This window comes from Mustela nivalis, assembly GCF_964662115.1.
Source record: "Mustela nivalis genome assembly, chromosome: 12".
NCBI lineage: Eukaryota > Metazoa > Chordata > Mammalia > Carnivora > Mustelidae > Mustela > Mustela nivalis.
In genome coordinates this window covers 41,962,120-41,976,253 of record NC_139031.1, presented here as the reverse complement: position 1 = coordinate 41,976,253, position 14,134 = coordinate 41,962,120, and the positions used below count along the sequence as shown (strand labels likewise).

General features: G+C 43.7%; 1 protein-coding gene and 1 long non-coding RNA gene across 6 annotated transcripts in view; one reads left to right on the top strand and one right to left on the bottom strand.

The window, feature by feature from the left end:
* Positions 1 to 2,267: 2,267 nt before the first annotated feature.
* Positions 2,268 to 14,134, top strand: part of BMPER (BMP binding endothelial regulator) — a 247,090-nt gene continuing 235,223 nt past the window's right edge. For 3 of the 5 annotated variants that reach the window (XM_082691761.1, XM_082691757.1, XM_082691760.1), the window contains exons 1-2: positions 6,031 to 6,425; positions 7,488 to 7,573. In XM_082691761.1, coding sequence (XP_082547887.1) covers positions 6,293 to 6,425; positions 7,488 to 7,573 — 219 coding nt within the window. In that variant the 5' untranslated portion in view covers positions 6,031 to 6,292. Of the gene's footprint in view, positions 2,602 to 6,030; positions 6,426 to 7,487; positions 7,574 to 14,134 lie in introns of those variants that run through there. The other 2 variants (XM_082691759.1, XM_082691758.1) reach the window with 2 other exon arrangements.
* LOC309844679 lies at positions 4,582 to 6,487 on the bottom strand. The gene is made up of 2 exons (XR_014300817.1): positions 6,358 to 6,487; positions 4,582 to 6,035 (listed from the first exon to the last, which is right to left on the bottom strand). It is a non-coding gene; the product is annotated as an uncharacterized lncRNA (long non-coding RNA).

Here is a 14,134-nt window from a genome sequence, read left to right as displayed (position 1 = left end):
GGCTCGTTTTGCATTTCATATCCTAGTTTAATCTTTCTTGCTCTTCCATGTCCTTAAAGCTGTTTTTGTTTTTGTTTTTGTTTTCCTGAAAGCTCTTTTCATGGAGAAGAGTGGTTGCCGGAGTTCCAGCAGCATCATTTATGCTCAGATTCCAGCCATCAGCAAGAAGGAAGGGAAAAAGGAGGAGTGTCCCCTGGGGTTGTTACCTGTCAGAGAGGCTGAAGAAAGAGGTGTTTATTGCTGATAAGCTGTCCATGCACTGCACAAATTAGGGGTTACTTATTGAGGAAGAATGGATACTGGGGGACAGCCGGGGTCCCTGCCTGTCTCATTCACGTTACTAGCTCCTGGTGGTACACACTGTTAAGTAGGTGGTACTGAACAGTTCTTCTCTGAGTCTATAGATAATGCAGAAATAGTTCTGAGGCAGTGGTGATTTTCTCTGTTCTATTGAGGTTTACTCCAAATGAGACTGATTTAAAGTCTTGCAGGAGAGCTCATAAGACCTTGAACAAAATGAGCAAGGCATTAGCTTAATATCCTGGTGCCTGAGGTTTGCGTGGCGATTCCTTCAACTGTATCCTGCACTCCAGATGGACAGATAGGGCTGTAGCTTTGGTGCCAGTGAGGCTGGTGACGGGGTGAAGCTGGTTTGGGGAGTGACTTCCCAGAGAGAATGTGGAGAAGAAGACCCTCTGTCAGAGATTATTCTCTATAAATGCGCAGCCCTGGTGCCTACTTACTGATGGAGTCAAATTTATATCTGATTTTTATAATCTCCAATATCAAGATGATTCCTTTATTAGATATTTTAGATATTGAAGGAAATTTTTAAAATCTTTGAAAAATAGCTCTTTTGCTTTAATTACAAAACTGGAGAATGTATGGCCCTCTAATGTGGGTGTTTTGGCTCATATATATTTAAATAAGGAAGTACTATGTGAGACAGGCACACCTTCCCTCATTTCTCATGGTGTACTATCATCATTGTGGGCAGGGTTGGGGTGAGGTCAGAGGTGGGTGGGAGCCAGGGAAGGAGTGGAGGGGACTTTATATACTACAATATTATTTCAAAAATTAAAAACAACAGTGATTTTGTTATTTGGATGGATTTTGTTGTTTTTGTCTAAAAATGCCTCAGTTCTATAATCTTTACCAAAATGCCCTGCTTTAGAAATGGATAAACTACAGTGACTACAGTCATATGAAAAGAACCTTGAGGTTACAAATAATGGAGAGAATGATTAATTGAGAAAAAGAGCAGATTAATGACTTAGCAATTCAATTTTAATAATGATCATTTAGATTAAATAGGCCAATATCACTGAAATGGTGCTTTTGTCATTGTCCCCACTCTCTCCACCCCCAAGATAAAATAATTTTAGAGCCTCTGACTTTTTGGAACGACAGTAGAGTCCTCTGGCAGAAACTGGAGGACTTCTCCCAGCTCTCATGGTCAGGCACCCTTTTTCTGAAGGACCAGAAAATAAGCAAACCAGTAGCAAAGCCCAAAACAGAGTGCAATTCTTTAACATTGAGTCTAGTGATCTAAAAGCACATTCACTGTATAACTTAGGTGACCTGGGTCGTGGTCTGCTTTTTACGGTCTTAGAACTTGTATCATTGGTGCCAGTTCAGTTCAGCTGGTATTCGAGTACTTAATGCGTCAATTCTGTAATTTTAATTTGCGTCCTATCTGAAACAGCCCGTGGTGCTTTCCTATAATTCCTATGACTTAAGAAGGCAGGACATTTGTAACAGAAAAGCCCCATGTCCGAGAATGAGAGGAACTCTGTGTCAATGGGCAGGAAGTTGGTTTATATGATCTCTAAGTGCTTAAAAAAACCCAGAAGCAGCAATATTGTTCATCCCAGGAAGAATCCTGTAGCCATGCTGCAGAGGCTGAGAGACTGGTTCATGTGTATTAGACCCTGCATCATCCGAACCCTTTCCAACAGGTGCAGGTGGCAACGGCGCTCTCCCACAGAGTCACTAATAATGTTGCCTGTCCTGACTGCCAGATATGCCTGCAGGAACCGTTTCCTTTCTGCAGAAATGTAGTCTGGTTGTTGTAAAGAATTAGGCACTTATTCCATGGCAGACTTCGTGTTGCTTATCTGGGGTGGAATCTTGAAGCGCTGCCTCTAGATTCCTCATGATTTCCAAGGCTGCCCACGGCTCCTGCTCAGCCAACAGAGAGAACTCTTTGAGTGACTACTCCCCATTCTCTTTATAAACCCTGTGTCTCCTGGCAGTTCCTCTCTACTCTTGCCAGACTGCCCTTCACCTACTAACACTCCCCTTTTGCAAGGCTCAGCTCCTGTGCCACCTCCTCCAGGAAGCTTAATCTCTTCTTTAAACTTCCACAGCAAAGTCTGTTATCGCCTCCTTTTACACAGTAAGGCCCCTTTATCTGCAGTGTCGCTTTTTCTGCAGGTTCAGTGGCCAGTGGTCAGTGGAGGTCCAGAAACAGATAGTCCTCCTTTTGACAAATCATGAGAGGGTCAGTAGCCACCTAACTGACCTCACGATGCTTCTGTCATTCGCCTCCCTTTGACGCATCACGCAGCTGCTTCATCATCTTGTATCATCGCAAGAAGGGTGAGTACAGTATGATAAGATATATTGAAAGAGAGAGCACATTCACATCTTATGATAGTATATTGTTACAGTTGTTCTAGTTTATTATTGGTTATTGTTAATTTCTTGCTGTGCCTAATGTAAATTGAACTTTATCATAGGTATGTATAGGAAAAAAAAACCCCACATATATATAGTGCTTAGTACTATCTGTGGTTTCAGGCACCCACTCAGAGTCATGGACCTTATTTCCCTGCAGATAAGGGGAAATTAACTACACTCATTCCTACCTTCACTTACAAACATGCTTTATCTCCTTCACTAGATGGTAAGCTTCTTAGTAGCACCACTGCTTATCCTGATCAAGTCTAAAATGCCTAGCCTGATGTCTTTTATAAAGCAAAACCCTCTCACATTTATGGAGTACTTTTGGCCCTCCCTAGTGGTTGGTATCACAATTCCTTTACTCTGCTGCCTTTTTGATAGATCTATTTATTTCTATTTTTAGGAAGCTGGGTTGATGCCATTTCTTTTGCTAAATTATATATTTGGTTGGATTTTTTACTGTAAATTCACTATCATAGTTTCGCAAGGAGATGAGAATGTCTACTACCACAGGCCTGATTTCCTTTTGGTTGGATTAGGTTTTATATTGTATTTCAAAGAGGATGAGATAGTACTTCGTCTAACTGCGAATGGAATGGGCCCTGAGTTAGACAATAGTCTTTGAGACCATTACCTCTTTCTCCTTTAAAAATCTTATAAATAGAGCCAAACACACTGCATTCTTTTGATTTCAGTCAAGAGAGTTTGGGATTTGGATGGCACCACCATTTATTTTAATTGTGAAAATAGACTTATGTGTTATTCAGAGAAGCCTCCGCTGCCTTTTCTTTCTTTTTTGACCCTGGACTATCTCAGCTTTGGGGAGACAGAGACTGTCGGGCAGTTGACAGACCATCATTTGAAGGGGGTGGTGGCAGAACGGTGCAGACACGTTCTGATAAGCCCTTTGGGGAGAAGGATGCTCTTACAGAGAAGTAGGCCCCAGTGGCTGAAAAGGCAGCAAGGGAAATCACTGGTGGCAGCGGATTGGAACAAACAGGAAAAGGAGACAGGTTTGCCAAAGGCTTCTGTACATCTCTCCCGTTTGTAAACTTCCAAGCAGATGGAAATGTTTTCCAGGTGGTTTTTGGATTTGTCCCTACAGAGAGAGTTTCAGTGCACCTCAAAGCACCATGCCCCTGGTTAGCGTAATCCACACACTTAGATTTCATCATGATGGATTTTGTCTCCCAGACCTCTGAGGATGCATGGCTGGTGCCAGGGAAGAAGACACATTGGAGTAACTCACACGTCCTCTTCAAATTTCCTCCAGTTCTGTAATGTGTGTTTATGCAGATCTACTGCTCAAGTCTGGGGCAATAAAAGGTCTTCCAGCCTCCCTGTTATTCTGTTTTCCCTAGTTAGGTTGTGAGTAACGTCTTTATCTAAAAACCCCATGCAAAGAAAATCTTTTTAGATTGAGAAGGTAGTGGTTTCATCTGATAATACTTAGCTGTATTAATAAAAGTTTTTATTTTATTTTTTAATCAGTATGGATTGGAAAGTAAGATTGGGTTTAGAGGTTTTTCTTTTTTTTAATGATCTCTTTCTTTATCATTAGTAAACACATTAGACACATTCTGATTTTTGAGAAGCTGCCTGGTCATGGCAGTCATCTGGGGGTAAAAAAAAAAAAACAAAACAAAACCCTCGTCACACGTAATCTTTCTTCTCTTTTAAGTTTTACACTAAAAATCTGTTTTGAGAGGGAAATAGAGCGTGCTAAGCTAATGACAGCTTTCCCTTCCCTTATTTTTTCCATGTCAGAGGAGTGTGCTCCTATCAGCTCCTTGCTGTGCAGAACGTTGGCAATCCTGCATTCAAACAGGAAAACAAATAAAGAGCTTCCCCCGCCCCCAGTCACGGAGGGTTTAAGATGGAACTGGACTGAATGGGTGCAAGCATACTAATTTATTTTCAAAGGTGTATTTTCTGAGACTGCAAACAGTCCACTTTGCCTGGAGACTGTTAGGTGCGTCCCACAGACAGAAGTGCTTGGCTAGTCGAAGGTTGCCCTTTGGATCCACCGAGGCGGATCTGTCGGAAGGATCGGCGCGAGGGACCTGGTTTCCATCCTTGGGGGGAGGAAGCCGGCAACCCAAGGTGAACTCCGAGGACAGCTGATTATCAGATCCTAACATTTGCCAAATGTCCCCTAAATGCCAATCTGCGCCTTCGCAATTTGGTTACAAAAATTCTCCTGTCTCTTGCAACCCCCCTTTGAGCAGAAGGTGGTACGGCTTGGTCAGAAAGGCCGCGATCCGGACGGAGGTATCCGCGGTATTTGCGATCCGGCTCGCGGATACCCAGGGCTGCAGAGATCAGCCTGGCTGCGAGGGCGACAGAGCTCCAAACTGCTGAAGTCGCGGGGGTGCCCCCCCCCCTCCGAGATTAGCCGCCCCGCGGGTCCCTCCCTCTTTTGCGAGTGAATGAATGATTAGTCAAAGAGCACCTCCCGGCCCCAGTGCGCCGGAGGTTGGAAGGGAGGAGTCTTGGAGAGACGGTTCCTCTTTTCTAAGGGCGAAAAGCGTTCGCCTCTGTGCTTTTATTAGTCGACCTTGCATGTGGTTTCAACTTCTGTCCTCCCTAGAGTCAGGACGCAGACACAGAAGCACAAAACACTGATGTCGAATTGTCTCGCCCCTCTGTCGGCTCAGCCCGGCAGTCAGCTGTCGCGCCCCCGCCAGAGGGAAGCAAAGCTGGGAGTGAAAAGTTGCTGGGCCCCTCCTGCACCCCGTTTGTCGCTCCTTCCCAAAGCTGGGGCACCTGGGAGATAGTAGGGTGGTGAAGCGTCCCCGTGCCCCATTTTCTGCTTTCTCATAGGGTTGGGGCACCCCGGCGTGAGCAGGAGTGGTGTGGCATCCCCTGATAGGGGAGGGATCCCCAGGGAAAGGGAGGAGGCACCGAGCGCGCCGGGCGGTGGAGACACGCCTGCCCGGCTCGGATCTGCACCCCGGGGTTGGCGGCTCCCTCGAAGGGCTGGGGAGCGGGCTGAACGCCTGGCTGAGACGTGTTCGGGGCGCGGGGTTCCTGCGCCCGGACGCCCCCAGCGGGTTCCGGGAGGCGGCCGGTGCGCCCCTGTGTTGGGCGCGGGAGCGAGCGCGCGCGCCGGCCGGGCGGAGAGCCGGCGGGGCCGGCGGGAGGTGGGGAGTGCAGGAGTGGAGGACGCGGCGGCAGCGGCAGCGCCCGGGGCAGTAGCTGCAGCCCGGGCGGCGGCGGCGGGAAGGCTGTGCGCAGTCCGCACCGCAGCCTCTCTTCTCGGCCTATCTCCGGCTACTCCGACATCCCCTTCCTCCCGGCCCCATCTCTTGCGTAGGGTGGCCCAGGACTAAGCCGCTGCGAGCAACTCCCTAAAAAAAAAAAAAAAAAAAAAAAAAAAAAGGAAAAAAAAAGCCGCATTGGAGGAGCCTGGCCGCAGGACCCCTCCTCCCTGGCGCCCCTCACCCCTCGCTCCCCCCCACCCCCCGCTCCCGGGCGCCCGCCTCCCTCCTTCGCGGACTGTCTCCCGACTCGCCGGCTGAGAGCCCTTTTTGACTGCGAGCGGAGGTAGTGGAGCAGAGGCGGCGGCGCGGGACCTGCAGTCGCCCGGGATTCCCTCCAGGTGACGATGCTCTGGTTCTCCGGCGTCAGGGCTCTGGCTGAGCGTCCCTGCCGGCGCTCGCCCGGGATTACCTGCTGCGTCTTGCTGCTGCTCAATTGCTCGGGGGTCCCCATGTCTCTGGCTTCCTCCTTCTTGACAGGTAGGGGAGGGGGCGGGAGGGACCGGCCCTCCCGGACGCTGGCTTGGTACCTGGGAGAGGAGTCGCTGACTTGCCCCGGGGACGGGAGGGTGGGGAGCGAGCACCTTGGCGCCTGCCACTGGCTGGCGGATGGGGATCAAGCGAAGCCCGCCGTGTTAAGGGGTGGGAAGGCAGTGAATAGGTTAAGGGATGGACACTGAAACCCTGTTAGCATGAATATAGGGATAATAGAAATTCTGTTTGAATTTGAGAAATTTCTTTATATTTGTTATTTTCTTCAACGCTTGTTGAGATTTCTTCTCCTCCTGTCAATATCAAGGAAATAATTGCACCGTTTTCCACACATCCTTCTTTCTCACTCTATAAGGCTCCAATATAGCTTCTGTGTTAGGAGTGCTTTTTAAAGCACTGGCTCTCCAGACTATGAATTTGAAGAAACTGTCATATTTTAAAAAAGGTAATGCTAGCAGGATATAATAATGATATACTTTCAGACAGGTGAAGACCTCAGCCGCTATTCTGAAGGACATACTTTACTGACTCCTGGTGCAGAAAAGAAAATATTAAGTCAATTTCTAAGAGAAGAGGAGAGAAGATTGTTTCAAAAGGGATTTAAACTCAAAGCAATTTGAGGCAGATTCATATAAAGGCCTGCTCGTTGATGCAGTCCTGAATTTTGTTTAGCCCTAATGTCCACTTTGAATTTTTTTTTTTTTTTTTTTTTGCGTATGGGGTATGTGTTTAGTTGAAATATCTTCATCAAGGAGAAGTATTATTAAAGATTCAGTGAAAGAATTGGATTTGTGCTTAAGCTTTCGGAGAGCAGAAAATCTCTCTCTATATGACAGTCTTTTTTTTTTTTAACTTTAAATAAAACTATTTAAAATAATTATTTTTGGGGGGAAATTTGTTTTTGTTGCATTTGATCATTTAAAACTCATTAAGGATTTCTGAATTTGGTAGTTGCTTCAAAAAAGGATTAGTGTAAAAAGTTAAATGCTTGCAATAATGCCATTAAGCAAAATTTAAATGGTTTTTTTTTTTTTTTTTTTTTTCACTCAGGGTCTGTTGCAAAATGTGAAAATGAAGGTGAAGTCCTCCAGATTCCATTTATCACCGACAATCCTTGTATAATGTGTGTCTGCTTGGTAAGTATGAGGATCAGGTAATGTGAAGTCAGTTGCTCCCTTTGACAAGATGAATCCATTACATGTAATAATATAACCAGATCTTAAAAAGTGTTTTTAGTCCTTATAAAACTGCACTTAACTGTTGAGTTGAGTTCATCTGAATTTCTGAGTTTTATAACATTGGTACTTTCTGTTTCATCAGGCTTAAGATTCTTATTTTTTACATCATCCTTAGAGAAAAAAAAAATTAAGATGGACTTTGTACAGCACTGTCCCAGTGATAATTACTGTTGACACTGTCTGTTCCCAGAATGGCTGTTGGCACCAAATTGTAGGTGCCATCAAACTTTCTGCCTTGGTTCTGTCATCTTTGTGAGAAAATGATGAGATAACATTTTGGTATAAAGATCAGGGATAAGATAATGTGACAAGAGGAAAGAGAGGTGATAGTCACAAAGAAGAAACCCGAGGACAAGACATAATCTTGGATTTCTTTGCCTGTTATACCCTAAGATCTCAAAAAGAGTCTTTATATTTCTGATCTGGAAGCATGAGTCAGAAAGACATTCTCTTCTTAACAGAGAATGATACTTGGCTGCTTAGTTAACACTGGTAGTGGCTAATAGATTCAAAAACATAATTTGTTTCAATTTATTTTAGTCTAAGAGTTAATGATAAGATCAAATGAGTAACCACATGGGGGAGATTAAATTATATAAACAAGAAATTCTGAGGTGAAATAGGGATTCACAAGGAGCAACATTTTTGCTTTAGATTGTTTTATATGCCAATCACCATTGGCAAAGCTTGGTTAAGGACTACACATCACAAAACCCTGCTGGAAAAACATTCAGGCAGCCAAATGCAAAGCCCCAAAGTGATAGATGACTTCGAGTTATCAGATCAGCATGGTGTATGGAACTGGGGAAGGGAGTCTTCTCGATTTAGGTGAAAGCCAAGCCATCTGGGTTTAAACGACCCAAACTTTTTCATGACAAGGAATGAGGTCAATGTTGCAAAATGATAAATGAGTGAAGGTGAATGCCTGTATCAAATGATTAGCAGGTTCTGAAGACTAAAGGAATCAACAGAGACAGAAGTAAAAATGTAGTACATTTGCTGAGATGGTATATATATTGTGCCTTAGTAAAAGCTGAGAGGGGGCTCTTTGGATTTCGTTTATGAGTTGCCATGTTAATTAGTGATCCTTCACTAAAGGACCTGTTGAAAAGAAGCTTTGCATTTAAATTTTGTATCCATTGTATATTTACTAACACGGTGTGTGAGTGTGGGGGGGGGGTGTAGGAGGAGAGATAACTTTCCCCTTTCACTGATCTTATCTGTATAATGTGAGTGAATTATTTTACCGTAATTTCTTACAATTTCAGGGGGGAAATTCCTGAATAATATTTAAATGTGCTTGGAGCTCCACATGGGAAAATACCATTTTTCTCCTCAGCAGCCTTATAGCTCATGAAGTTTAAACATACAGTTTGCAGACTGTTCCCAGGTTACATTATGAAAAATTCTATACAGAGCAATCCCCCTTCTCAGTATTCTCCTCAGGGTAGAAATTCGTACCTTTCTCTGAAAGCACAGCCTTACTGATAATAAGATGGATGCTAGAATCCTGCCATTTTGAAGCTAAAAGAATGAATTTGAAAAGAAAAGATGAATCAGTTGGAATTCAAGTAGGGGTGATTATTTATCCTGGAAAAGTATTGATTAAGTTCACAAGAACAGTTGGTTCATTTATATCTAACAGTTAGAGGTATCTGCTTTGATTGAGAGCTGTCAGAAATCCTTTCCAAACATGTGAAGTCGTGACTCTGGCAATCCACCTCACTTGTTATTTGCAAGGTGCCTCAGAGTTCTTTCAGGAGCCAAAAGGTTTAGAGGTATAGGATTAGGGGACCCAAGCTATCATAGTGCTTCCCAAACATTTGTAATGACTTGATAAAATTGAGAAGGAATAGATGATTGGCCACTTCTGTATTTGTGTATGTTCTTGTATGTTTCCAAGGGATCCACTGCAGACCAAGGATTTCAAAGTACCCCAGACTGCTGTGAGGTTGGTTGGCATTTTTTTTTTTTTAAGATTTTATTTATTTATTTGACAGAGAGAGATCACAGTAGGAGAGAGGAAGGGAAGAGATCACAGAGAGAGGAAGGGAGGCAGCCCCCTACTGAGCAGAGAGCCCGATGTGGGACTCGATCCCAGGACCCTGAGATCGTGACCTGAGCCGAAGGCAGCGGCTTATAACCCACTGAGCCACCCAGGCGCCCCGGTTGGCATTTTTATACTTAGGTTGGAATGTAGCCATATTTAACAGATAGGTAATAGTAGTAGTAACAACATTTATATTGCTGGCACTGATCTAAGCCTACATTATTTCATTTAACCTCCACAAAAATCCTTTGAGGCCTTTTACCCCCATGTTACAGACGAGGAGACTGAGGCTAAAGGTGTCTCCTTGCTTCATATTTGAAGCTCCTGAACTTCATATTTGAGTAGATAGAGCAGGAACTTGCTCTTGGTTTCATCTGCCTCTAGAGCACATCCCTATCATTGAGTGGAACAGACTATTAGCTTAAGGATGTGAGAAAGCAAGGAAAAAAAATTAGAAAGATCACTGAGTTATTTCTTGGTACTGCTTGAGTTATTTATTTTATTCTTTTTTTTTTTTTTTTTGAGTCTTTCTGGAGTTCAGTTAGCTAACATTTGTTAATCGCATTATATGAAAGGAAAATCTCGTTATGATTTCAGTTGACCTGCAGGGAGCTTTAGTTGTGAGCTAGTTTTATGTATGTACATTAAGAGGGTATGTAATAGTCAAAACTGTACTTTGGATAAAGAAAATAGTCATATTTAGTTTGTGTTGGTCCAGCCTTTTGGCAAAAATGTACTTAAAGCTGAGCGCAAGCTCATATCTTATTTCATAACATGTACTAAAAAAAAAAAAAAAAAAAAGCTAACCTCAACATATGCTTAAAAAAGATGTAAAATGTTACAGTTGGGAGGAAATAGGTGGCACAAAGTCCTGTATATAATTACAGTGTAAAAGCTTGAAAAACCCCACAAAATCAACTTGGCCTGATTTAAACTTTCAAGCTCCGAAATGTTTTAAAGGTGGAATGAGCTCATTTCTGTGGGAATTTTGAGGATGACAGCGGATGCAGTGGCCACGGCAGGCAGAAGTGAATAATCATATTCTCATTTATCCTCATCTGCTGAAGCCCAGCATCTTGCCAGAATCAGCTGTGATCCAAGAATAACCTGTCTGTTAGCTGGTGATGGATATGGTTTTAAAGTGTAGGAGTCAAGAAGCTTCAGTTCATCTATTCAAGGGGAAGGTGAGAAGTTGGACCACTGTCATGAAAAGGAGGGAATCCGGTGGGCAGTTGAAGATTAAAGATGCAAGTGCTCTATTGTTAGAAAGCCAAGTGTGGCTTTTCCCCACCTTAAAAAATGATCTTTTATGGGGCTGAGGAAGAAAAGGCCCAGACTTACTGCCGTTTTGTATGATTTCCCCCCTACCCTTTCGGCTAGAATTTTCCTCCACAGAATGCCTAGGAAAACACATGGGTTCCTTTCTTGAAGTACAGTGATAAGAGGTGGTCATGCTCAGAAAATGAAACCAAAGCAATTCTTGGGATCTTTTGGCATCTCCAAACCACCAACTATGCCTGGGAGATGGTACTCCTACTTCTTGTCCCTTTCCACCTAACTGTCACATAGAAGGAAGCAGGACAAGCCAGAGAGTTCGGTCTGGTACTGGAAACCTGAGAAAGCTTTGGGGGCCAGGCCTCAGAAAACCAGAAGTCGGTCAGAGCTTAGTTTGGCATACATTTTGTTCAGCAAAAAACATTATTCTGAGGTTTAGATTTCCTCTTTTAAATCCAGAGGTGCAATGTAGAAATGGACCCTCTGCTCATAAAAAGCAATGTGAAATTTGGTGTTACAAGAAGCGGGGCTCCACCAATCTTGGAGTCAACCAAGTGGTGAGAACAGAGGAGACATTGTCTTCTCTCTTCTACTTTTTAATCACAAAAATCTTCTGTCACTAAACAAGTAGCTACCGGCATCTTCGGTTCTCTGGGGTGCCTTATCTCTATAAAATCCTCATGTTTTTTTTATTGTTTAAATTAACAGGCTAGAGAAAGGATATCTATTATCTGAACAAGTGTTAGACACATGTTTGAGAATGAGGGAGATAATATTGTGTCAGGATTCAATTTGTGTGTGTGTGTGTGTGTGTGTGTGTGTGTGAGTGTGTGTGTGTGTGTGAGAGAGAGAGAGAGAGAGAGAGAGAGAGAGAAATAGAGAGAGAGGGAGAGAGAGAGAGAGAGAAAGGAAATAGGAAATAGCCCAGATGTGTTGGGATACCGCCCTTAGTATGTGCATGTAGACGCAGATTGCCATAGTTTTGAAAATTGTTTCATATCAAGTTTAGACTTCGGATGCTCACTAAGGAAGTGATTGGGATTTGTTTGTTTATTTTCTGTTTAACAGGTGTTGTGATTAATTGCCTTTCTGTAAAACAGTATGTTCAATAGAGCAGTTTTAGGGAGAGGTAACTTATTTATAGCATTGCACTGGTAAGTTCACCAGTACCAGCTCTGAGGCGGTTATTTCTATCCATGCTTCATTGAGGCTGAGAGAGGTAGAGCAAATGTCCTGAGGTTTTACAGTTCCTTAAGAGACAGACTGGGATGTGAAGCCAGTGCCTTCTCCACTAAACTGATTTGCCTTTATTAGTTAGTTATTATTTAAAAACATCTATAAATACTTGTAAGTGCTTCAGAGAGTTATTTCCACCCCTGCAAAGCTGACTTTCTTTGGGGGAGGTTAGAGTGATTTTTGTCTTGTAGCACATACCAAGTCTAGAATTTGGGGGCTCACAGTTCAGGCAGCTTTTATCTGGCATTTCATCGTGTTTTGGCAAAGAGCTTTGACACTGGCAGCAGACAGGCCTGGGTTCCAATCTAGGCTCTATCACTCAATGGTGACGGACTTGAGAAGGTCACCTTACCTTTCTAAGGCTTGGTTTCCTCATCTGGAGACTGGGATGAATGTCAGTACGAAGCTCAGAGAGCTGCCGTGAGAATGAAGTGAGCGGCAGCATGGAAGGCTTGGCGCAGAGTTTGGTGTGGAGTGAGCTCTCTAGAATGATTCATTGTTGTTGTTGATGATGATGACATGATTGTTTAAATTCTTATTTCCTCACATGGAATAGGATGCAAAGTTTCATCAGAAAAGGAAGAAGAAAAAAAAAAAAGAAGGAGCATGGGGAAAATGATGCCAAGCCCACCCATCGTTATGAATGAACAGGGCTAAGTCAGGAACATTTGTGGGCTTTTCTGTCCCTCCAGACTTGGACTGGGCTGATCTAGGCTGCTTCCTTATTGGTCCAGTGGTCTGCGAGCCCTGGTGTAAGTTTTCCCCTTGCTCTCCATTAAATACTAAAAAAACTTTCCATGGAAGAGGGGCCTCGTTTTTTCTGTAGAGTATTTACATCTCTATGCCTGTGGGGTCACCTTCACTTGTACTTTTATTGGCAGAGGGACTGAGTTGGGACTCAGGAGCGCCGTAATTCTGGAAAAACTGCCTAGTGGTCTGGCAGCCTGGGGATTTTCCTGGCCTGCCTCGTGGAAGTCTCTCAACCCCTTTCCAGACCTGAGTGGGTTTTTGCTGCCCATTTACTCGTGGGCTCCCCTTCCCCATGCCCATCCCATTTTAAACATGCTTCCATTTCATTTGTAGACTCTGGCCTTTCAAGGGTACAGCAGCAGTGAGCTGTGTTTTAAGTGAAGGAAGTAATGCTGAAGAAGGGGAGCCCTTCTGCAGACTGGGATATAGATACGGTAAGGCAGAAGAGGAGGGCATAGTTAGAAAAGTTAGGCAAAGCAAAACAATGGAAAATAAAGTCAATAATAAAAATCCGTGGCACCAATAAAAGATATCACTTTTTCGCACCCCCTTCTGTGGCACTTCTATCCTGCTGATGGTATATTGACTCCTTTGTGATAAAAAGAAGACAAATAACACCACCTTTCATGGCACTGGGAGGTCAAGTGTGCTTGTTGAACTTAGTTAAGATCAGCAAATGAGCTGGTTGTATATTTTAAGACCTCTTGATTCCTAGATCTAATTCTATAAAACACTACTCAAAGCACTAGGGATAGCAGGTTATAATTTCAATAATATTATTCTTTCTTCCTTCTCTCCGCACTTCATTCTCCCCTTCCATTTTATTTTATTATTTTTAGCCTTTTCTGTGTTTGAAGCATTGTGCTGGTTGGGCACCTTGGGGAGGCAAAGACCAACAGGACAGATTCTTGCCCACAACCTAGTGAATAAGTTCCACAGGAGAGACAGAAAAAGCAGTAGAATCCACTTGAATGCAAGTACTAAGGGAGGTGCAGTTGCATTCCGACTGGATTATCTGGGACCCTGTTGGGTGGAGGAAATCTGGTCTTGGCAAGACATTGTTGGAGGAAAGGCAGAGAGGAGTGTGTTTCCGGGGACTATGGAAGGGCCAAGTCCCAAGTGCCCGAAGCTCTGGTGGAAGCCGGAGT